At 40.8% G+C, this 24,483-nt stretch overlaps 2 protein-coding genes across 43 annotated transcripts in view; one reads left to right on the forward strand and one right to left on the reverse strand.

Moving 5' to 3' along the window:
- Window positions 1–7,368, forward strand: part of ABI3BP (ABI family member 3 binding protein) — a 137,589-nt gene extending 130,221 nt beyond the window's left edge. For all 38 annotated transcript variants that reach the window (XM_088668137.1, XM_060273724.2, XM_088668152.1 and 35 more), the window contains 3 exons: window positions 1,052–1,213; window positions 2,867–2,989; window positions 4,079–7,368. In XM_088668137.1, the coding sequence (XP_088524263.1) occupies window positions 1,052–1,213; window positions 2,867–2,989; window positions 4,079–4,194 (401 nt within the window). In that variant the 3' untranslated portion in view covers window positions 4,195–7,368. The remainder of the gene's footprint in view (window positions 1–1,051; window positions 1,214–2,866; window positions 2,990–4,078) is intronic.
- On the reverse strand, window positions 7,105–23,224 carry TFG (trafficking from ER to golgi regulator). Of its 5 annotated transcripts, none has more exons than XM_088668173.1 (9): window positions 22,946–23,190; window positions 19,774–19,896; window positions 19,063–19,271; window positions 16,999–17,082; window positions 15,730–15,876; window positions 14,455–14,532; window positions 11,567–11,707; window positions 9,894–9,980; window positions 7,105–7,895 (listed from the first exon to the last, which is right to left on the reverse strand). In XM_088668173.1, exons 3-9 carry the CDS (start codon window positions 19,244–19,246, stop codon window positions 7,513–7,515), a joined length of 1,104 nt encoding a protein of 367 aa, XP_088524299.1. In that variant the 5' UTR covers window positions 19,247–19,271; window positions 19,774–19,896; window positions 22,946–23,190; the 3' UTR covers window positions 7,105–7,512. The 5 variants fall into 5 exon arrangements, with proteins under 5 accessions (XP_088524299.1, XP_088524298.1, XP_088524297.1 ...); XM_088668172.1 differs by having other exon boundaries at window positions 7,105–7,898; XM_088668171.1 differs by having other exon boundaries at window positions 14,365–14,532.
- Window positions 23,225–24,483: the final 1,259 nt, after the last annotated feature.

Here is a 24,483-nt window from a genome sequence, read left to right on the forward strand (position 1 = left end):
ATTAAATTAAAAGACAGCTCTCTGAAATGAATAGGCTGTTTCTCACTTAATAAGTGATTTAACAGAGCATGCAGCAGTGTCCAGCCACTGCTATAGAAAATCTGCCATCAGCTTCTGCTTCTGCAGCTCTCTGAAAAATGTTGGCTGCCATCGGTTTTATAGTGGAGGACGGTAAGCTCCGTGTAAGGTCTTTAACTAGCAGGAAAGGATCTGATACAGTCGAGGGGGTGGTGGTAAGTTTCTTAATACATTTAGGAGACTCATCTTTAATATGGCGTAAAAGGTAGTCTTCCTTTCTGTGGTTCATCCCCCCCCAAACAGAATGTGTTTCTCAGCATTTTTTTTAGTTACAAAATCCATTTTACCCCCCTTTTCAGCCCCCAAAGGGGCCTCTAATGCAGCTTAGATCATCAATTGAAGCGGTAATAGAATCAAAGCAACAAAGTGAATAGAGCCGGCTATAGCAACAGCAGAAACACTAACTAGAAAAGCTCAGAACAAACAGTAATTTAAATGCAGTAGAGAAGTTACCAGACGTTGGAATAAGGAAGGGACCTGCCTGGCTTCCATAGGTACCAAGTTCTGCAATCTCAGTGCTGCATCCAAAAAGACCCTTTCACACATCCCATATTTCTCTTGCTCCAATGTATTAAACCTTTTTATTGGTTGAAACCTAAACTTCAAAGAAATGTACAAATCAGTGTCCCATCAGATTCAGCTGAGCAAATTAGAGCTGTTATTCCAGTCTAACTGGTTACTACACTTTTGTGCCTGAGTTCTGATCAGAAATTGGTGTAAATATGAGACTTTTTATCTCCTATTTATACCTACTTTCCTTTTTATCTACTAATTCTGCTGGTTTATCTTCCAACTCTTGTTTATTGTTTTGTTTTGTTTTGTTTTGTTTTGATATTGTGAGCTGCCTTGAGGCTATTTTATAGTGGAAGACAGGGTAAAATTAAAATATTCCTTTATGTCTAACTTCCTTTCACTTGATTCCAATGTCTGCACACCTACTTTTGCACATAGATAATTTATTCTTCCCTTACAGTGGGAAAAGATGCCATCTGGACTCAAATCAAATTCAATTCTGATTCCTATTCTGAATGCAAGGGGAAACAGTTCGTCAAGAGGACTTGGTACAAGAAGTTTGTTGGTGTACAGTTGTGCAACTCCCTCCGATACAAAATTTACCTCAGCGATTCACTTACAGGTATAAAACTGAGGGCAGCAGTATGGGATGGTTGGTGCTGTGAGCTGTCATGGGGCATCATGCCATCAGAGCAGTTTGTCAATGCTGCCGTCTGGAGAAAAAGCTTCCCTTAACTGCTTTGTGTGGCAATGCTGTGCTCCATCTGCCACATGGAAGAGCACTGGGCAGTGACCGACTATGGCTGTCAGTGCTAGCAGTGACTCATCTCTGTGCTACCAAAGTCCAGAAGCCATCCCAGCCATACCTGCCAAGTTGCTGTCAGAGAAATAAGGGACCAGGCCGGAAATAGCAGACCGGAAGTAGCGCTGCCGCCATTTTGGAACTGGGCGGAGCATGCTCAGAAGTGACTTTTGATGCTGCTTTGCCCAGTTCCAAAATGGCTGCCGCACCAGAAGTCGCACCGCAGCCATTTTGGAACTGGGCAGAGCAGCATCAATAGTCGCTTCTGAGCATGCTCTGCCCAGTTCCAAAATGGCCGCCACGCCAGAATAAACCGGGGGGGGGGACAAAAAAAATCCATTTTTTCAGCTAGGAACAGCTGGGAAAGCAGGGATTTACCGGGGAAAACGGGAGACTTGGCAGCTATGATCCCAGCACCAACTGCATCAGTATGTTGTTTTAAGGATTGAACATGATGTACAGCATCGTGGGCTAGATCATCCCCACTTGCTTCATTCAGTGCTTCACTGATGGTAAAGTGGAACAAAGATTGCTGCCTTCAACTTTAAAGGGCTTGGAATCTATAGTCACCTGAAAAGGCTGCTGCCAGCTTAGCAGAGATTGTCACTGACAGGATACATTCTTGAGATGGCAAAACGATTGAAGTAGTGGGCTATATACCCATGGAAGCAGGCATACGACCAGCTAAATGAGGACCAGCACACATAGATGTGTGTGTGCATAGCTATGTAAAATAAGTTTCAATTGGGTTGGTTAGCTTTTTGGGGGTGGGGAGCAGGAGCAGGAGCAGGTTTAAGGTGCTGGTTTTGACCTTTAAAGCCCTATGCGGCTTGGGACCCTCATATCTACGGGACCGCCTCTCCTGGTATGCCCCGCGGAGGACCTTAAGGTCCACAAACAACAATATTCTGGAGATCCCGAGCCATGGGGTGGCTAGATTGGCCTCTACTAGGGCCAGGGCTTTCTCAGTGTTGGCCCCAACTTGGTGGAACGCTCTTTCACAGGAGACCAGGGCCCTGCGGGATTTGTCATCTTTCCGCAGGGCCTGCAAGACAGAGCTGTTCCGCCTGGCCTTTGGGTTGGACTTAGTCTGACCCCTGTGTTTTTCCTCCCTCATGGCTTGAATTTGTGGACTACTCGAAATGAGGCTGCATTTTAAATTTTAATACTGTATTTTGGTCTGTATTTTAATCAATTGCTTTTTATGTTTTATTGTAATTTTATTGGTGTGAGCCGCCCTGAGCCTGGGTTTGACTGGGGAGGGCGGGGTATAAATAAAAATTTATTATTATATTATTAAATTGGATTTGGCCAAATGTTTATAGGGCTGTAGGCATGGTCTACTGGTCGGGGACTGGTCAGTTTTATGCACCTCTTGTCAAATTCTTTAGGGCGGTCATAAACACTCCTCTAATCTTTATTTAATGGCATTTGAATTTCACTCATTTTTAAAGGTGATCTTCATGTTTTCAGGTAAATTTTACGACATAGGAGATCAGAGGGGGCATGGAGAAGATCACTGTCAATTTGTGGACTCGTATTTAGACGGAAAAACAGGGCAACATGTTCAGTCGGATCAACTACCTACCAAAGATGGTAAGTTGTAAAGGGTTTGTGTCTGGACTTTTTGGACACTTGACATGGATCCACAGCCAAGCTTGGTTTCCTTAAAGCTTGTTTAGGACACACATTTGCAAACTAAAATTTGCTCATGCTTGTCATTGTCTTGCCCTATGGGCTAGAAAACTTCAGGCCCAGAGGCTGAATGCCTCCAGGCCTCCCTGTCCAGCTCTTCAGATTCTCCTCAGGCCACACTTCCAAGTGGCCTTGCTCTATGCTCTACTTCAGGGGTCGGCAATTTTTTTTAGCTGCGGGCCGGTCCACTGTCCCTCAGACCTTGTAGTGGGCCGGAGAAGTGGCACCATGGGGGGGGAGCTGGAAGAGGTGGGGAGGGGGGCAAGTAGTCCTCCTCCCCCAGCCCCAGTCACTGCACCACCACCACCGCTGCTGCTTCTCATGGGTAGGCAGAGCGAGCTCATCCACTCCACTCTCTGGCCCACAGGAGCACCAGGGCAGTGGCGGAGGGAAGATGAGCGGCGTGAAAGGGCTGGCTCCGGAGAGGGGCTGCTTAAAATGGCACTCAGCCAGTTCAGCCCAGCCCAGCCCAGCCCCCTTCCTCCTCTAGGCAGGGTGAGGAGAAGCCAGGAGGAGGGAGGGAGGTGCCGCCATGGTGTGTGTGAGGGAGAGGGGGGGAATGGAATTGTGCGGGGGGGGGGGAAATGGCGCAGCCCGAACAAACAGAATCCCCACACCGATCCATGGACAGTCCGCAGGCTGGATCCTGAAGGCAATTGGGCCTGATCCAGTTTTCTGACCCCTGCCCTACTTGAATGCTTTTGGCTGGCTGGAATGTGTCGTTCAACTGTGTAATTGTTGCCCAGATGGAGAAAAGGGATTTATCAATCTCAGACTTTTCCATGACTAAAACACAACTACTGCACTAAGAGTTGCTCTGCCCACTTTTGTCTGTAGCTGTACCGTTTGCCTCTGGCCCTATTTGCCACGGGCATGCGTCCCAACGGTGGGAAAATGTGCACTTTAAAAGGTGTACGCCTAGGCAAATGTTAATACCAGAACCAGCATTTCTGTGTTTAGCTTCTGCTTTCCCTCCTTTTGTTTTACCAGGCTTTTTTAGAGCAGTGCGGCAGGAGCCTGTCAAGTTTGGGAAAATAGGTGCGGAGACGCGTACTAACTACGTCCACTGGTATGAGTGTGGAGCAACAATACCTGGAAAATGGTAGAGCAAGAGATAAGACAAATGGCAGAGCAAAGGATGATACCAAATGGTTGCAATCCAGCTATGGCTAACCCAGGCAAGCTGAGAGATGGAAATGTGTTGTGGTGTAGTATTGTTCATTCTGAAAACTAACAGTACTGTGTTAACTGTTTGATAGCATTGGCTGCTTAATTATAGTTGTCCAGATTTATGGATCTGTTGTAGGAACTTGGAACATGTCATAAAATACTTGGGAAGCTGGCTCCCTCTTAAGTCTCTTCTGGTGCCTTCTACATATTTTGAAAGATGTAGTTTATTATTTATCATTGTTTAAGGCACCTTTATGGAAAAGTATGTATTCTGAATTTTATTGATGCATACTGCCGAAGTACGTGTTCTGATTTATTTTTCAACTCATTTAAGTTATTCTGTCAGGTTAGCTTTTCTGCTACTTTATATGCCCAGGCTGCAAATATACAGTTCTCTGAACACTCTGGAAAGCTAATGATGCTCTCTATACAGCTCTATACTCAGATAGCCTGTGTTTTTAAACATGGCAGCCATATGCCAGAGAACCCTTTGACTGAGCCCATGTCAATAATCGTTCTGCCATTTGAAAGTGTGGCAAAACACTCACCAGTTAGCCTGAGGTAGATTGGATGCCTGTATCATTTTGTGGAGAACTCACCTAAAGGTAGGTTTTATTCTCTCTTGGTTTTAATTCTGTATGTCCAGCAGGACTTTGATTTGGCGAAAGCAGGTTACAACTTGCTTGTAAGGCCTGCTCAAGACACCTGTCTTGCATAGATGGAGCTGACTATTGAAGGGACTGTATACACATGCTTCTATGGTGCTTTTGGAGTAACTGGAAGCTATGTCTCTGCAGATTTTTGCCTCTCTATAGTGGACTGATTTCAGCTCTGCTCGAAAGATAGAATGCAGCCACCTAAAGGTAAAATCTGTTGCTACAGCAAACAACAGGGAGATGATCTGTACAAACCTTAACCCTGTGATCACTATCATTATAATGAAGCAAAACAGGATGCTGCATCTCAAAATATTGTGTGCTCTAATACTTACCAAGGGCATGTATTTTAAGCACAGTGTTTTCCTTTACTGTACAGTACAAAGCAGACAATCATTCACTGCTTCCGGGGAAACCTGCCTTCCCAACATGTATGCAATATTCATAATTTATAAAATGCTCTCAAAAAAAATCAACAGACATAAAATAAAAAATAATCAGGTTTAAATGTACCCTTAAGAAGCTAGTGTGATTATTAGGTTTTAACTGTGTTGAGTAAAGATGAATGCAGACTTCAGTCAAATACCATGTAGAATATATTATGGCTGAAGCATACAAAAATCTTTATATACAGTTGAAACAGTAATGTGATCTTTGTAGAATGGAAAAATGAAAGCTGTTTTTTTTAATGGCTCTGTGCTTCCCCTCTACACAAAGTGATATATTTGTATTGCTTAAGCATTTAAACATTTTATATATATAAAGAGATGTAGGTTTTTAAAGGTGTTTATTCAATGTATTAAAAAAGAACACAAGGAATATTGGATTGGTTGTTTATAATAAAAAAAACGTTTAAGTACATTGCCGGTACACTGTACTCTTAATAAAGTATTTTAAATCATAAGTAGTATTTGATCCATTGGTATATTCAGCAGACACAAAACTGAAAAATTCTGAAAACAATCCTAAATTCTCGAGAGCCGCTTCAAAGACTTTCCAGTAACCTTTAGTTGCAATTCTGAAATTATAACTGAAATTATCAGATAGCTTGGGGGAGGTGGCAGTGTCCTGTTTCAGTACATCAGATTGACAGAAAAATCAGTGTGTGCCACATCCTTCCTTAACTAAGGTTTTGTAAACAATGTGAAATAGAGCATCTCCCTCAATATAGCTTAGCCGAGAGGCTCCATAGCCGCATGTGGCTGCCTAAATGAATGTGCTGGGTTTGTTTTACATGGAAGCATTGTGTGACACATTGTGCTCCCGTACAGGACATGCACATGCAACCTTAGCAAGTTGTGCATTTGTGGCAGCTTGAAAGATGGTGCTGCACATATATACTGTAAATCGAAATGGTTTTGCAGTATCACAAGGAGCTATTGGTTCATACAGTTGTAATAGCTTGGTACCTTAAGTCTATTATTGGTTGAAATAGTTAAATCACATTACTTCATGAAATTTAGCATATATGGGGGCTTTTGAAAATGTAACCTCTAATAGTTCAATTGCTTCATTCCACAGAACTAAATGTGAATGGGTTGTCTCCAACATTAATCATGAAATTAATGGGCATAACTTAGGTCTGTTGATTTCAATGAGTCTGCTCTGAGTAGAATTTAGCTGGCTATAACCCAGTGTGTTTCAATATATGCTCTTAACAGGTTATGGTTCCCATGCACTATAATAAGCCTGTCACATGAGTACTTCACAGAACGTTCACTGTCACATTAAGTTTGTGAATCCATTTTGAGACAACCATTATTTGTTCTTAAGTCAGTAAACAGCTATTTCCAAGATTCCCTTGGATGGTGAAAAGGACATGGTGCATGTGATTCAATAGCTGTGAATACCATGAAGCGGACATCGATCCTTCCTATTCTAGTGCACATGCGCAGGTAAGTGCACAGGCAGTGCCTCAGGCCACTATAGGGATTAGCAGTCACTACACCTAGGACACAGGTACGATGCCTTACACAGTGACTATCATTTTACCTAGTTAATTATTACCTACACTTGCTGGTAACAATTTGCCAGCATCCAAGGTCTTCTGCAGCGCCCCCCCCCCCAGGAAATGCTGGGGAATTATATTGGTTGAAGCATTCCTGATTGGGGGTGGGGGTTCTTTACTATAGCTGCAGATATTTCAATGGATGTAGTAAAAACACAATGCCCAGCAATTGAACAAAAAAGAATGGTTTGAATATTTTATTCAATTTCAGTGTGCATGTTACAATTTAAACATACCTAGTTTTAACAAGTGGATCTAATTTAGTACAGCATTTTATTAGTAAAAACAAGCCAGATTTCAGCTAGATTTTTCACCTAGTAGTTTAATATGGCAAGTCAGAATGTCATTACTTTACAAACATTTAGGTAGTGTTTCCAATATTAAACTAGAAAGCCAATACAATTTAAAGCAGAAAACAAGATTCATTTGGTCATTTATCCCAGCAAATAATACAGCAACAGTGATACCATAGAATATTCTGCCTTTCATTAGTTTCCATTTTTTAGTTAAAGAACCTTGGAGTCTGTATGGATGGAATAGCAACGGCAACAGCTTGGACTTACTTGGGGCCCGTCAACAGCACAGCTTCCTTATCGATAGCCAGGACCTGGCTGGGTGTAACCCTGGCCAAAAGGAGGGCGATTGCGTGCATATGGATTCGGGCCACTTGGAGGGGGTGTCATAGTAGTTCCAGGCGGTGGAGTGAAGCCTGGTCTTGGCTGATAAGCACCTTGCTGGCTGGGAGCCATTCCAGGTTGTGAAGCTGGGGTCACATTATAGCTGGCCGACTGTGAAGCTTGTGTTGTGTAGTTCTGTGCAGGAAAGGTGCCTGCCTGATACTGCTGGGGAGGCTGAGCTGGCAGCTGCTGAGGTTGAGGCTGGCCAGGAAACCCAGGAGCTGGAGCCTGTGACGGCTGCTGGCTATATGCTTGGAACTGCTGTGCTTGTTGAGGAGCAGTCTGCTGGCTGTAGCCTGCTGGAAGAGCCAAACAGCAATACAGATACCGTAAGTTAAAGAAACACAACAGTTCATTTTGTAATGCATTCTTAAAAATACAGACATTCCAGACAAAAGCTAAAAAACATACATGAAAAACAACAGGGGGTGGGGAGTAAAACATGAATTGCATTTTTTCATGTAAAAAAAAAAAACCCAGCCTGGATACAATACTAGCCAACTCCAGTGCACAAAAGTGGAGCAAAATTCTCCAATAGTGCTGCTCTAAAGCAGGAGTGGACAACCTGTAGCCCTCTAGATGTTGTAAGTCTCTACTTCCCACAAATCCCAACCATCATGGCCAAAACATATTGGAAATAATTGCCTAAATCGTTGTTGGGTTAAAACTCCCATTTTAATCCAACAATAATTTAGGCAATTATTTCCAATATGTTTTAAAAACTTTCTTTAAATTGCAAATATATTCAGTGCTGTCCCATTTTACTAATCAAGCTATGAACATATTTAGTTCTGCACACACAAAAATTCCTCCAGACACTAGTCTCGAAAGTAGTTCCTGGCAACAGTTTAGGTGCTTTTAACGCTTGTGCTTCACTATCAGTCTGACTGAAAAGAATTTCAGACTGCAAATGTAAAATAACAAGCTGGTACAAAGACTGATACTCCATTTATTTCTGGCATGAAACACACCTGAAACTACTTGCAATGAAACATCTCCATTGACTGGAATCCTGTTAGCATTAAACACCAGATACATAACAATTATTAAAAAGGCAAGACCCTGAACAGAGAAAGCAAGGATCAGAGAATACAGTAGAGTAAATTTTGAACTCACCTGGAATTTGGGCTCAAATTTACTATGAAACAAACTTTTTATAACAAGAGCACTACCAAGCTTAGGTGTGCTTCAGATAGCTCAGTCTAGTGCTACTAAAACTGACACGTGGCGATGATCATGAGAAACAAATCCTACTACCTAGTATCAATGTATAAGAAACTGTCTCATATTAGAAAGAGCATACACGACAGCCAAATAAAAAGGGAACGGCTTCACTGCAACAACACCAAACTCAGAAACTTCTACCTCAGGAAATAGTTAACTTTGCCTGTAATCACTTGACTGAGTAGCAACTCTGTGGTATTCACAGGTAATTGGGCCTCAAAAATTGCCCTGGTACAGATATCATCTTCATAGCAGCTTATAGTAATGACTTCAATGGGTCAATGTTTGAGGCAAATGTAAACACCAGATCTGAGTTTTCTTCAAAAGAAAAAAAGCACTGTTTTCACAACCTCTCCCAATTTATTGAGCATTTTAAGGGACTATTTGACTAATTTCACTTCAGCTGAAGAGTTCCAGATGCTTTCTGGAGGCCAATCAGGGGAGAATGGGGAAGCAAGAAAAACCTCATGCAGGCCTTTTATTTTGATGCTCCACATGTTAACGTAAAAAAAAATCCACCACCCACCAGCTCCAAAACAGTGCATTCTAACTGGATCATCTTCAGTAAACCTTTGGGGGCACAACCTCTTAGCAAGAACAAGTAGGATTGAATGCTATTCCTCCAATAACCTCTGTAGTATATTTATGGCCACTGAGATGCCCTTCATACTTAGAAACAACTATTTAGGAGCTACCTTTTGGTAAGGCTATCCCACATTATCTGGGGCCTGTATCAAAACGGTAATAGTTATGTGGACGATGCAACCACTTGGAAAAGACAAATCTGCCCTGCCCCCATGGTTGCATTATTCAGATGCTGTCCAAGATCCGCTACTTTCTCACACGCACAAAGGTTTCATGCTTCTCCAACTGAATTGCACCCAAGAAGATAGTTGCTGAGTGAAGTCTTAAGGTCCCTTGCGTAGTGGTATTTCGCAGAAAATACTGAAGTTTACAAAAAATTAGTTTGATTTCAGAACAGAATTAGAGAGCATGCATTTCAGGATATAGTTAAGTGAACACATTTTGTACTATATACAAAAATTTTGAGGTACCTTCCACCTGCTTACCTGGATACTGCATACCATACTGTGGCTGAGGCTGAGGCTGCTGAGCAGGGTATCCAGCTTGTTGTGGATATTGTGGATATATCTGGCCTACCAATTTAAATTAAAAGCTTTAAGAAATTTAAGAAATATTAGCAGCTCAGCCTTACCTGCCTCAAATATTATTTTCTTAAGGTTAAACCATATATTTTTAAAAACTGAGGAGCTACTGAATCTAACTAAACATGTTTTCCTGAAGAAAACTGTTTATCTGGTGTAACAAAAAGTGAAGCCCCCTCCAACTCCCTTTCTTTTATTTTATATTAAAAAACTCATATTATCCAAACATGATTTGAAAGAGGTTATTGGCTAGCAACAGTCAGGTCTTTGGGAAGGCTTAAGCGTTGACGGCTTCTTTGTATGTGTGTATGTACTTTATTTATTTATAGAAATATTTATATACCACTATCATAAAAATATATCATAGTGGTTTTCAAGAATATAAAAACATACCAGTAAAATTCATTTAAAAAGTTAAAAGCAAAAGAATTAAAAATGTATTTGAGGTATTTGAAGTCCGTCCTTCACTCAAGAATCTCAGGGCATTAAACACCATTAAAATCATAATTAAGAATAAAAATTAAACACCAAGTAAATCAACCGTTCAAAAAGTTGGTTCCCACAACTCTCTAGAGCAGATTTTGGGAGGGTATAGGGGTGCACAAATGGGGCAAGAGGAGAGGGAGGGGAAGTTGTGCTGCACAGACAGCAATCCTTGCACCAACAGAACTATTCATTTGATAGCACCCAAATATAATTATTTTAATCTACAATATAGAATGCAGGTTTTTTTAGGCAAACATTCATTTTATAGTTGCACAGAACCTAGCATGAGGAATGTTAACACTGCCCTGCAAAGTCAGTTTCTATACTGTCCAAGGGAAGGTTTTAAGTTTTCTGGAGTATTAATAACTGGACAGAACAGATGTTTCCAATACAAAAATTAGCTGTTTGACAGTACTGCTAAACAATATTGAACTGTCACTTCAACCCTTTTAAACCACTGCAATAATCCTGCAAAATACTTTTCATGTACTTTATGTTTTCATTTTATAGAACTGCCTTGCTTTGCAAACACTGTAGCACCATCTACTGTTTTAAATGTTGCATAATCAGAACTGGGCCTTCTTAATTTGTTTTATACCTGTTTGTTTCGTGAGCGTTATGCTAAAACAACTAATGGAATCATCTGCAATGTTATTATTTATTTTTAGTAGTTATTTATGCAGTGCTATCAGTATACACAGCACTTTGACAGGGTAGCGAAAAACAAGTCCTTGCCTCAAAGGAGCTTACACTCTAAATTTTGACAGAAGGGAGGGAAGATACAAGCATAGTGAGTGATGAATGTGAGAATGGGCTGCTAAATGTAATTAGGCTTGGTTTCAGTTGGAAATGAAGGTCTGGAAAAACAGCTGCATTTGAGAGATTGTTGGGGGTGTAGAGAGATGGAGCACATGGAGTGAGGGCCAGCAACTGACAATGGATACAGTAGTTTAAAAGAGCAAGACATCTACGCGCAGATGAGAATGGTAGAGCTCAAGAAGAAAAGAGCACAGGCAGCGTCGTATTAGGAGAGATGGGTAGGGCAAGTAAACACCCCATCTGCAGGATAATGGAGCACAGGTATTGCTCACCTTCCATCTGACCAGTTTGTGGCTGAGTTCCTCCATATGGTGGCTGCTGTGGTTGAACTCCAGGTGGATGAGCTGCAGAAGATGAAGAAGCAATGCTATCAGGTGTTCCGGAACGCTCCTCTACAGGGGCACTGGGGGGTCCTGGGGAAAACAGTGCAAACACAGAATTCTAGTGATCTCTCTGACTTTCATTAATAAAATTTGGTGTACCATTTCATGTTTCCATATTTAAAAGGCGTAATATACAATCTACTATACTCCAAAATCTGGCAATTTCTTTCAGCACCACAAACATAACCGAACAAGTTCCCAATGTGTTTTAAAACCTCTTTACCAAGGGAAACTCTTATTCCTTAAAAAAAACATCATCTGTACAATTTCTCAGTGTGTCTGGGCTAATATTATTGTTGTCATTTTCCACAAAGTTACTGCTGGTTTATACTGATGTACCTGCTTTAAAGGCTTTGCAGTTTGAATGCTAGCTATACTCAGCTTAATGAAATCTAAATGAAGGTTTTTTTAATTCAAAATGTTCAGAAATGTCAATTTCAAAGGCACAATAAGCAAACCTCCCTGTTACTACGAACATATTTTTGCAAAAAAAAAAAGGACAATCTATATGGAAGCAGCTACAAGACCATGATGTGAAGCCTGGGATGACTTAAAAATATTAATTCAGTAACTATTTAATAAGTATTTCAATTTCAACACTCACACACTGTTTCTGGTAATTTGCTCAGATTGACGACAAATTATCAAATCCAATTCCCTGAAACTTCTACAGCACCTTCCTGTCCCCACATTCTTTCATTAGATGTCAGGGCATCCTCCCTGCTAATAAAACCATTATAGTCTATTCAGCAAGGAAACCCCCAAGTATAGGAGGTGACCATTTTGCGTGCACAACCACTGACATGCACAATGACCCAGAATGCAACCCCGCACAAAAGGTGAGTTGTCTGTACATAAAGGATATCTAGGTTCCAGGTTAGTCATTTTTATACTATAGGCTGGGTAGAGATGTTAACTTTGAAGGAAGCCATGTCTGTTTAAGGTAGCATCATAGTGCTTTAAATGTAAGACATGAATGTGGCCATAGTAGCACTAAGTGATAATTATTGTCGTTGATCTTCAGAAATCATTTATATATAGACACGAACCCTCCAAATATATCCATATTTTATAGAGCCAGAGCACCAAATTCACGCAACCCAAGGGTGACCTAAGCATGTAGCAAATTCAAACCATGCAACAGCTATGGCATGAATTCATCATCTGACTGCTTTGGGGCAGATCAATTTTCACCACTCAAAGTACAGTCTACATGGACAGCTGTAACATGCTTAATTTGCCTTGCACAAGGCTAATTTTGCATCAAGGAAACCAACTCAACATCCAATTTTCTCTTGAGAATACTTTGTTTTTTACAGTGAATACACACAGTGATTATTAGTCTGAGCAACAGGGCAATCAACTTACTCTGCACTATGAAACATTATAGCAATGTAGCAACTAAGTTTTCCCTATTTATAATTAATGTGATAATTACAAGTACTTGTCAATTACCAGATCACAGCTTTGGAGTACGTTTAATCCCTTAAAGTGACACCCTATGAGCCACGTACCACAGTCTCAGGAGTTTCCAATTTATATTATAGATTGTTTTTGTATTATAGAAAAGTTATCCAGTCATTACTAAAATACTATTGTTAATGTATCACCAAAAAATCCTCTTACATGTATTTTCTGTTTTCTGGCTCTTTCAGACACACTGCATTCCTTTTCAAATTTTTATGTGTGATCACAAGGGCAATGCTTTTGCTTTTACAACATAAAAGACTATTCTCAGTTCTTTAAACTAAGAATCAGCACAATTTAACCATGGGTTGTATGTGTTTAGGTTGACCATCCACGTGGCGTTCATGTTGCAAGCACATAAAAATCCAGAAACAGCGTTTTTTGTGTACATATGGCATGATGGTTCTAGGGCTTTGGTGTCGTCCACATCTAATGATCCTAGTGCAAAATTAAAATCAAAACCTTCAGGAAGTGCAAGCTAAATTTGGAGCATACATCCAACCACTTTTGCAGATGACAGAAAAATAGTCTAAAACAAGAATTATGCTACTGAGAGAAGCAAAGGGTAGTATACTATGCAGGAATGTCACGCTGCGCATACATTGTTTCCTTCAAATTAAGATCACAGAAAAGCCCTTGGAATGGATTAATGATGCTAGAGAAATCAATGTGTCTAATTTGCTGCTACATGTCTGGGGGGAAATGCTTTATCTAAGGATAGGGGAGGAATTTGTTAAGTCCATTTTTCACAGTGGTGCTAACCGTATTCGACTTCATGAACTTGCTTGCAGATCGGAACACCACTATCAGTAGGATTATGCATTACTTGTCACCAAAAAAAAATTGGATATTTATGGGGGGGGTGCATTGAAAGGCCCTGAGAAGTGTGCATTTTACAGGAAGAATACATATAAAAGGCATAAAAAATTATAGACTTTTGTGCATTTTGGGGAAGTTCATGAGACAGTAGGAACATAAGACTAAGTATCAGCTGACACCAAAAAGATGTTAGCTCACCTACCATATCTAATTACATCTTGGGAATTGTCATTTCGGTATTGGAAAAGGATTGTCGTTTAATTGTTACCAATGTTTTTAACTATAATAAAATAAGAATTTTGTATTTCCCTCATGTTCATGCTACAAGATCCTCATGATGCATGGATGATTTTGAAAGGTTCAAACTTCAACAAGGGTTTCAATAAAATATGTATTCTTACCCGACACCTGATCATCTGCCAGCCCAAATGCTGACATGACATTTTTGTTGATTTCATCTTGATTTTTTAATGGATCAAAAGCAGACATACTTGCTGCTATAACTTGAGTAGAAGGCTTGACAGTGGAATCAGTAGTAGCAGGCTTATCTTCCCTACTCTCTGCAACATCTGCAAGGCAAAAAATAACTTTTTAGAGGCCTTGTTGATAGAGTATCCAAGTTTGTTTCAAGGACTACCACAGCTTGCTTAGCAACCTCACATCAGTGGAACCTCGGTTTATGAACACCTCAGTTTATGAATTTTCAGTTTACGAACGCCGCGGATCCATCTGGAACGGATTCCCTTTCCATTACTTTCAATGGGAAAGTTCGCTTCAGTTAATGAATGCTTCAGTTTATGAACAGACTTCCGGAACCAATTACACCCATGCATCGGGTTAAGTACGCTTCAGGTTGAGTACTCCGCGGATGCATCTGGAGCGGATTAATCCATTTTTCATTAATTTCAATGTGAAAGTTCTTTTCAGTTTATGAACAGACTTCCGGAACCAATTGTGTTCCTAAACCGAGGTACCACTGTATTGTGCACCATGGGGTAACCATTGAAAGTAATGGAAAGTGAATTAATCCGTTCCAGATGGGTCCGGGGCGTTCGTAAACCGAAAATTCGTAAACCGAGGTGTTCATAAACCGAGGTTCCACTGTAAATGTTTCTCTCACAAAGAAAGTAACTGGAAGTTCATATATGAAGAAGGTCCAATGTACACATGCAGGGGCTTGATTGCCATGTGTTTGAATATTTCAAATACCACCTGACTAGGCAGCTGACCAATTAGAGGTAGTTAAACACACATTCAAAACTCACAGGATTTTCTGGTTCAGTCATCTCCCTCTTCACACAGAGGATGTTCCAGACATGCCTAAGAACCACTCCCAACTTCTCCCCAGAGGTACGGTCAGCATGTATGCAGTAAACTGAAGAATGTATTCTATCTCAACACACCATAATAACCAATATTATGTTATTTAAAATGGGGGTTCTTGTTGTATATTAAGGTGATGACTTTTCATAAGTTTTATTTATTCAACAAATTATACCGTTTTCTTTACACTTTAGCACAACAAATTTGGTGTATATTGAGCAAGATACTAGCACAGGATTTTTATCCCAAGTCGCAACAGAGATCATAGAAAAGATATCCGTATTCAGATACTTTTTATGAGAGATAGCTGTCAAGATTACAGTTTTATTAAACAGAACTCTGGTTGGGAAAAGGATGGGGTGGAGGGTTCTACATGGGAAATACATGTACACACAACTGCGGAAGCTCAAGCAATTATTTGGCAGTGCCAATCACCAACCTACCATTTTCAGGGAGGCTTGTGGAAAGTCCTGGTTCACCTGGGGGCTCTAGGCAATCCAGCAAACGATTCACTTTGTTACGAAGTTCTATCAGCTCTCGACGGAGGTATTTCACTTGATTAGATTCTAGAGGCCTTGGCTGCCCATTCACTGTAAAAGAAATATTATACTAATGAGTCTTTATGGCACAAGAATTTTCAATTGCCTTCCTGTAAGTATTAAAGTAAAAGCATTTCATAGCCTTATTCTAGCCAATTCTATACACCAGGCATGTCCAACAGGTACATAGTAGTACCGGTAGATCACTGGACATCTGCAGTAGATCACTGGTAGATCATTAGCTCCCCCCAAAGAAGCTGAACAACTGTGGCTCCCCTAAAAAAGCTCAAAATTTTACCTCCTCCCTGAAAAAACTCAACAACTTTGGCCCGAAACCCCCCAAAATGGGCCTTCCTCCTTCCTAAAAAGGGGGTAGATCACTGCCAGTTTTTAACTCTGTGAGTAGATCGCAGTCTCTTGGGAGTTGGCCACCCCTGCTATACACTGAAAACAACCTTAACTGTGAAAATGGAATGCACTTTGTGGAAACCTACCTTAAGATCTTACAGTAAAGGGTGCCTATGAACTCAAATTTACTATATTTTGGGAAATGGTTTGTTCATCTGCCCATCCATTTGTTCATTTGCTATATATTTGGACACCTGTCAAGATATTGTCACCAAACTTGGCATGGGGATTCCTGAGGTGGGGGCAGTGCTCTTCGTCAACATGTGAATGCTAGATGCCATATTGAATAAAGATGGCGGACTAAAACTTTGGGTAACTTTGCCCACTTTTTGGCATAGGTTTAGCGGTCTCTCAATATAACATCACTGAACTCAGCATAAAGGTTTCCTGTGGTAACGGTCTTTCTTGGACTCCAATAACCAATTTGAATCAAGATGGCAGACTAATACGTACATGACTTTGGCATAACTTTACCCATTTTTGGTGTGATGGGTCCAAACTGACAAATTACACTATCCATTTATAAAACAAAATGTTTTTTGGTTTCTAAAAGTTCCAGGTACTCCAAGCTAGCAAATAAATAAATAAATGCCCTTTTCCAGGACAATGTGGCCTTTGTCACCTGTAAATGCCTGAACTGCTGGGTGGGCATGAAGGAAAGTTTATTACCAAGATGCATAATAAGGGGAAAGCACTAGTTTGCTAAGAATAGCCCCCCCCCCAAGTACAAGAATTTCATGTGACTCAAAAATCATTAGTACTTACCAAACAGTGTCAACTTCAGTATCCTACTGCACTGGATTGCAAAAGAAAGATCTGAGCTATCAAAGATTGTTATTAGATCTCCATCTGTTAATTAAAGAGAATTAGGAATCAGATCTTATGCACATTAATAAAAATAATCACTTTACAGAATGTCACTTGCATTATACAGGAGTGCACACAGGACATTTTTTGTTTGCCCTATGTCCATGACGACAGCTTATTTTATCCAAATAATCTGTGACCATTATTAAAGAGCATCCGTTAGAGGTAAACACATCCTCTCCACAAATTAAAAATGTATACAGTCATACCTCATGTTGCTTCTTTTCAGCTTGCGAATGTGGCAAACCCGGAAGTGTTTACTTCCAGGTTTCACCGCGCGCGCAGAAGCACTCTATCACACTTCGCTCGTGCGCAAAGCACCGCTCTGGTTATGGACTTTTCGGGGTGCACATGACACCCCGGAATGGATCGTGTCCACAACCAGAGGTACCATTGTATATGTAAAGACAAAATGACTCTTGATAATAAAGTTAGCAGGTCCCCCCCAAAAAAAAACTATACATACCCATAGAACAATTTCTGGCAGATTATTATTTAGCCTCTCCTATTCCAATTTCCTCTAAAATATTCACTGGCATTACATCAACTTTACATAGCAGTTACAGTACTTATATAAATAATGAAAGGAGGTAATGCAAAGACTATGTCCACAGAATCTGTTCTCTAAAACATGTCCAGAGACCACTTCACAGTAAGTACTTGGTGCTACATTATGAAAGCTGCTGGCTGATGCCCCAATGCCCTGTGGTAGATAAGCACATCTGCTAATTTCTGAGTTCCTAGGGAGTCCCAAAATCATAATGCAGAAGAACCAGTGGAAAACATATCACCTCAATCTTAATGGCAGTCATTTCACCCAGTAAATTCCAAAGCAACAAAACACAGATTTCCACAGGAGCAAAAAGTCCTGTTCAGTCCCAAAATGACTAGCAATTTCAAGAAAAGCTAAAAGCAAGAGAAACACTTTGGGCATGTTCAGACAGAGACTACTTTGCGAAATACATGCCAACATGCTCTTCCACTTTACATTTGTGTTGCTGCCCTGGATTATACTGCAGATATAGGCGAGACTTGCCCAATGCCTTACTTCAGGTTACTTCAGGTAACATCAGAATAGTAGCACTTGTTCAAGACAATTATTTTTGAGAATTATAGGAATTGTGTGCATACAGGCCTAATACAGTAATTATTATATAGCAAATGTCCTTTGGGATACAAGCCAGGCGTCTGAAGAGTCACAGCTCCACTTGCATCTTAGTTCAGGGGTGCAAGCCTCAAATATAGAACCGTATAAGAGACCCCTGGGGCTGCTGACAGGATTCAGCAATGTCAATTTCCAACTTTCTCCTGTTGGTGTCAGTATCCAGTTGTAGAACAAAGCCCTAACCCTTTCCTATGCTAATAAAAGCCCAGAACCACTGGTTCCCCGAGTCTCACAGTTGCCTCCCTCTTGTCTCTCTACAAATATTAATTCTTGGGCTTATTCAAGGCCATCTGTCCCAGACTAGTTCCAAATCTTGAGGGAGTGCCTTTGCTTTTAAGTTTTTGCTGGAGAACCCATGGTAATTATTAAAGCCACAGAAAAGGCTGAAATTTCCTAGGTTGATGGAACTGCCCCATTACATAGGGCAATACTGAAAATAGAAACACTTAAGTCCATTGATTTCCATTTGTATTCTATGTATAACTTAGTTGGAGATCACTCACAGATACAGCATCACAGAATGCATGACTTTTAAACTCAGCATTACCACCACGGAGGTAAGCAACTGAGTTATACAGTGCAATGCACAATATAAATAAGCAGTATCTATGACATGCTGCCATAACTTTTGTTTCCTACCACACTTCCTGCAGGATACTAGCACTGTGCTGACATATCAAGAACAGAGCTCTACACTGGTCAGAAAAAGAAGAGAAATGTGCCATAACAAAAACAATTGGAACACCAAAAAGATTTTTGTACTATTAGTTAACACTAAAAGTTCAAAGAAATCCTACCTTCATCTTTGTATTTTATTGTAACTTCATCATTGCTCAGAAGCTTTCCCCTGAAAACTCTCTGCATCATCAGCACTAACTCGTCATAGGTGATGTCCTCATTGTGAATGGGAATTCTTCTAATATCATCACCCATTTGAGCTTTAATTATAAGCTTTCCACTCAAATCCAGTTGTCCATTCATGGTTAACTCTGGCCTTCTTACACAGCTATTCAAAATGAAATACATTTACATTAATATACCTTGAGAAACAATTACACTGATTCATTCCAGCCAAAGCACAATTTTATATTACTAGATTAGGGAGGAAAATAATATATTACTGAATGGCATGATGCTAGAAAGAAGTGCACATATAATAATGTATACTACCTAAAACAGATTTTAAAACTGTTAACAATTGCAAAAATGCTATAGGCATTTGGAGAGGGGAATGAAATGAGGGGTAATGGTGATGCCAACTTCCTGTGAGTAGCCATTTTGTACAACTTTCCTACAATCCAAAGCTGTAATAGAAAAAATTAATGTTCATCTTAAAAATTAGCATAATATTGGTTATTTTTTGAAAGAGCATACTTGTTTTAACATCTTCAGCATGAAAAAGTGAACACAGTACTAAGAATTTCCAGACAAGGCACTGTCACTGTGAACTTTACAGTACAATTCACTTTCTTTATCAATAACTTTATTTCATCAAATATTAAGTGTACCTGTCTTGTAAAATGTATCGAGTAGCTGGGCAGATTATCCCTTTTACTTTCAGCTGGAGGTCAGATGTCCCGCCATGCAGTAGTGGTTAGTAAAATGTAACAATAGGCAGCAGTGTGTGGAATCTGCATTAAAACACAAAGGCAACTTAGTTAAGTCTCAGTCACCATCAAAGGCTTTCATTAATTAGCATAGACATTCATTCTTATATTATTATTATTATTATTATTATTATTCAGAAGGCAAGTAACAGAGTAATCCAAACCCTCCTTATGCCTTTGCTCAGCTGTCTGTGCTAGGCCAGCCTCTCACTGTGCACCACAGAAAGCATCATTTATTTGTGCAGCACTCCCCCTTCTGCCCCACTGATCATATGGGCAAGAGTTCCACTGGCCGGATACTGCCAGCAGTGTCCAGCAGAAAGCTCCAAAACAAGCAAGCACAGTAGATGCAATAATCCAAATATGTCCTTGAAGGAAAATAATTCTTAGAATGTGATTCATGTGCTGAATACATACCTATTAACCCCGGCTTTTGACACCTGATATGTGTTTTAGTAATCTAATTGCATTTTTAAAAATGAATACGGTAACATTTTATACACACCCCAGGACCTTGTGGCGAAGGATGCTTAAGAATCTATGAATAATAATACAATTCCCAATATGTACACTTAAAATTGTTAAAACATTTGTATGACATGCTTTCAGAGCCACATTCTGCTACATTCTGTTACATTCTGCTGCACTAATTCTACAGAGTCTAGGCCAGATAAAAGTGAAATCTAAAGTGGCATGTGTCATCAGCTTATTTGTAAGGTTTATCAGCACTGGGACCTGTGGTTCTCTTTTTCATATCATTATGCATGTCCTCCTTTGGTTTAAAGCCAAAATTTGTAGTTTCCATAAAATAATTGGGACATTTCTAGACACTCATTAGTTCCTATACAGCCAAATTGGATAATTAAGATTATAATTTTAAATGTTAAAATTGCCACTTTTAATAAAAAACAACAACCCTACACTTCTTAAGTTAAGTAACACGAATTTGTTAAAAGTAAATGCACTGTAACAGCTGTAAGAACAGAATCTTTAAACAGGTGTGGTATTCAAGGCAGTTTATGCTTTATAGAAATCAGACTTAATTTGACCTTCAAATCTATTTAGCAATAAATTCAGTTGTGAAGTACCGATATGATACACCTACATATCACTAGTAGCTCACTACCAGTGGCTAAACTGTTGCTGGCAATATCTTTTATTACTACAACCACCAGATTTTCCTTACAGCAAACCCTTATGAAGATGCTTTTGCTATGCTGTTATGAGTTACTTTATTAACTTAAACACTGTATTCTTTATTGTAGTAAAATTTCTAAGCTGTTCACAAGCCTCTGTTGAATGCAGACTCTCCAATATTCCTGTTGTGTGCATGTTTTACTTTCAGTTTGTGATATACGTTAAAAAGACTAATTATATTTAATTTATATTATTGTGATTTATATTTCTGTTTGTAACCCACCTAACATAAAATTGTAGTTGGAAGGGATTCAAGGGGTCATTACTCCAACTCCCTTCAATGCAGGAATCCCTGGCAGATGACTCCCTAAATACCCTTTGGTATTTAGATCCCTAAATACAAATACCATTTCAGATGCATCTGATAAAAGTGGGCTTCAATTTGTGAAAGTTTATATTAAGTAAACCTGTTAGCTGTTAAAGGTACAATAAAAACTGGCACTTTAGTTGCAGTAGATTAAATTAGTGTAGAGGATATTTGAGAAAAGTAATTCCTTTAAGGATCATTAACTTTGTAATCACAAGAGACTGCCAACTATCTTGGTAACTGAGCTTCTAGTGCTGGCTATGTATCAGTTTATGAAATTTCAATGGCAAAAATTTTCTTTAGAAGCAGGCAACTCAATTATGTCTCTATAGTTAAGGTTTCAATCCTGTATCATCTTATCTAGAAGCATGTCCTATTGAGCTCAACAAGGCTTACTTCTGATAGACATGTATAAATTGTACTGCACAAATATTAAATGACTGGTTGTATATTGTAATGGGTTTCTAGTATATTTATACTATACAGTAGAAGCAACTATTGCTACCATAGAACCAAAGCTAATACTTGGGACAGTATTAAAGCTTAATTCTGTAAAAGAAACAAAATAAAAGTCTCTTGCCACAAATTTCTCCAAGTATGTGTGCTTATGAATGCAACTGTTTTGCAAGAACAGGATTTTCTTCTACCACTCTCCTATCAGCCATGACAGATCTCTTCAACCCCAATGACTTGCCCTGATCACCCCCCCCCCAACTTCTCTGAAGGAGTAAACAAGACAAAAAAGCAATGACAGGAAGAGTTGCTGGCTCATGCCCCAGCTGGCTCAGAATGTCAAGTAACTAAATACTGACAGCAGCTCTGAGCACTTTTTAAAGCTGCATCGCTGGGCTAATAACAATTTCTTTGCATGAACGAAATGCACGGTGCTTCAACTTTTGAGATTCTGAACTGTGAACATTTCCACGTCTTCTAAATCTACAAATTAGAGTAGAAGGTGTAGAAGAATTAAAGAGTCCAGCAAGACAAATATAACGACAACTGTCCTGTTGGGCCTCTTGGCATGACCTTGGATAAACAACTCAAAAGACTCCAAGTAAGAAGAGGCCACTTGAGGAAAAAACAAACAAACAAACTTCGAAGGTTTACAAAGAAGATGAAGCATTTAAATAAAGGGAACTGTGTATTCTGCAGAGCCTTCCTCAGTGACAAAGAATCAGAAACCCCAAATCGACCTCTTCCCATTTTAGGCTCTCCAGCCCTGGTAGGGTGGAGGCAGCTAAGGAACTTTTTCTCACAAATGGGAAGTGCATCTTTTCCGTGTGTGTGTGTGTGTGTGGCCCAACGAAAGCTCGTTACAACACAATTAAATCTACACTGCTTTGGCCCTGTTGTTTGCTGCAGTAGGCTAAAGCAGCTCCCCCAAACTAGAAAAGGAATTATGTGGGGAAGGAGAGGCGAGCAAGAAACAAGACTCAAGGCCGATGGGTTGAGGTTGATGTGGCAACAGCTGAGCCAGTGCGTGGCCTTCCCCTGTTTCGAGTGGATGTGGAAGGGCGCGGCCTAGGCCTCATCCAGGCGCCCTGAGCCCACCCCCCCGACCGGTCCTACCCGCTCCTTCCCCGGTGGGCAGCGGCTCGGCCTCTCCCATTCAAACCGGCACACCGGCTCCCCCACCCCACGCGCTCCGTTTCTTCCACAAAGTGGAGGCCGCGGCGCCAGCCAGCCCCACGACCCTGTACCCCCACCCGCTCTCCGCCTCCTCACTCACTGCTGCCGCCGCTGCCGTACGTGGCAAAGAGACTCGGCCAAGGCGGTTGCTGCTGCTGCTGCCGCGTCTGCCGCCGGGCCACCACGCATGCGCACTCCGCCCATAACCTGACAGCGGGTACCGCTGTACCGAAGAGCTTCGTCAGAGGAAACCGGTACCGCGCAGGCGCGAAATAAAGGGTGTGGGGCACACACGCGTGCTTACGTACAGGACAGCGACGTAGAGCGACCCAGATTTTTCTTGACCTTAAAAAAAATAAAAAGAAAGGCAACTCGAGTCCAGTTAACGCGCATGCGCGGGAATGAATGCGCCTGATTCTAGTCTCTCTTGTTGGTTTCTGGTAATCAGTTCCGTGCAGTTGGCGTCTCTTCTGGGCAGAGGAGCGTATTTGCAAAAACGTCATTCACGGGTCCTTCTTCCAGGCCAAGCCGTGTTCAATGGCTGAGGCTGTTCCGCAGTGCCTGCGCCGATGTTCATTGATCTCCATGGGGTGCGCTCTCAGGAGAGTAAAGGGCTGGACCAAATAGGGCTTCTGAGCACTGTAGAGGATTGCAAATGTGCTTTACCGGGCTAAGCTGTAAACATAGAACCAATGGAAAGCAAAGAGAGGGTCACTCACACACACCTCTCTATCAAGCCCCGAATATCTATCTACTTCCTCATCTACCATCTTGTAAGCCAGTTTGCTGCAGTGTATGGCTTGTTGTCTAATCACTCACAGATCATAGCTGCCAAGTTATCCCTTTTTTTAAGGGATTTTCCCTTATGCTGAATAGGCTTCCTCGCGAGAAAAGGGAAAACTTGGCAGCTATGTCACAGATACCTCAGAGGACTGGCCTTCACATGCCCTATTCACCTAACCAGTTAAGCAAAGTGTTGTTGTTTTATTTATACGCCACCCATCTGGCTGGGTTTCCTCACCTACTCTAGGTGGCTTGCAATACATAAAAAATTGTAAAACATTGGACATTAAAAAATTCCCAATACAGGGTTGCCTCCAGGTGTCTTCCAAAAGTCAGGTACCGGTAGTTGTTTATTTCCTTGACATCTGATGGAAGAGCATTCCATAGGGCAGGAGCCACTACCAAGAAGGCCCTCTGCCTGGTTCCCTGTAACCTCACTTCTCACAGTGAGGGAACCACCAGAAGACCCTCTGTGCTGGACCTACACACACACACACACACACACACACACACACACACACTCATGGAATCAGAGCTGAAAGGGATCTCGGGAGATCAAGGCCTACATTCTCCATGTTATTCCTGATAGCCTGAGTGCCTTTCTTGATGTATATGTGCTCTTAGCCATCAAGAAGAAAGAGTCTAAAGTTCGCATTGCATGGAATATCAAAGTTCATGAGGCTATACACTGTGCA

The sequence above is a fragment of the Zootoca vivipara genome, chromosome 4 (genome assembly GCF_965207765.1).
Source record: "Zootoca vivipara chromosome 4, rZooViv2.hap1.1, whole genome shotgun sequence".
In the NCBI taxonomy this organism is placed as follows: Eukaryota; Metazoa; Chordata; class Lepidosauria; order Squamata; family Lacertidae; genus Zootoca; species Zootoca vivipara.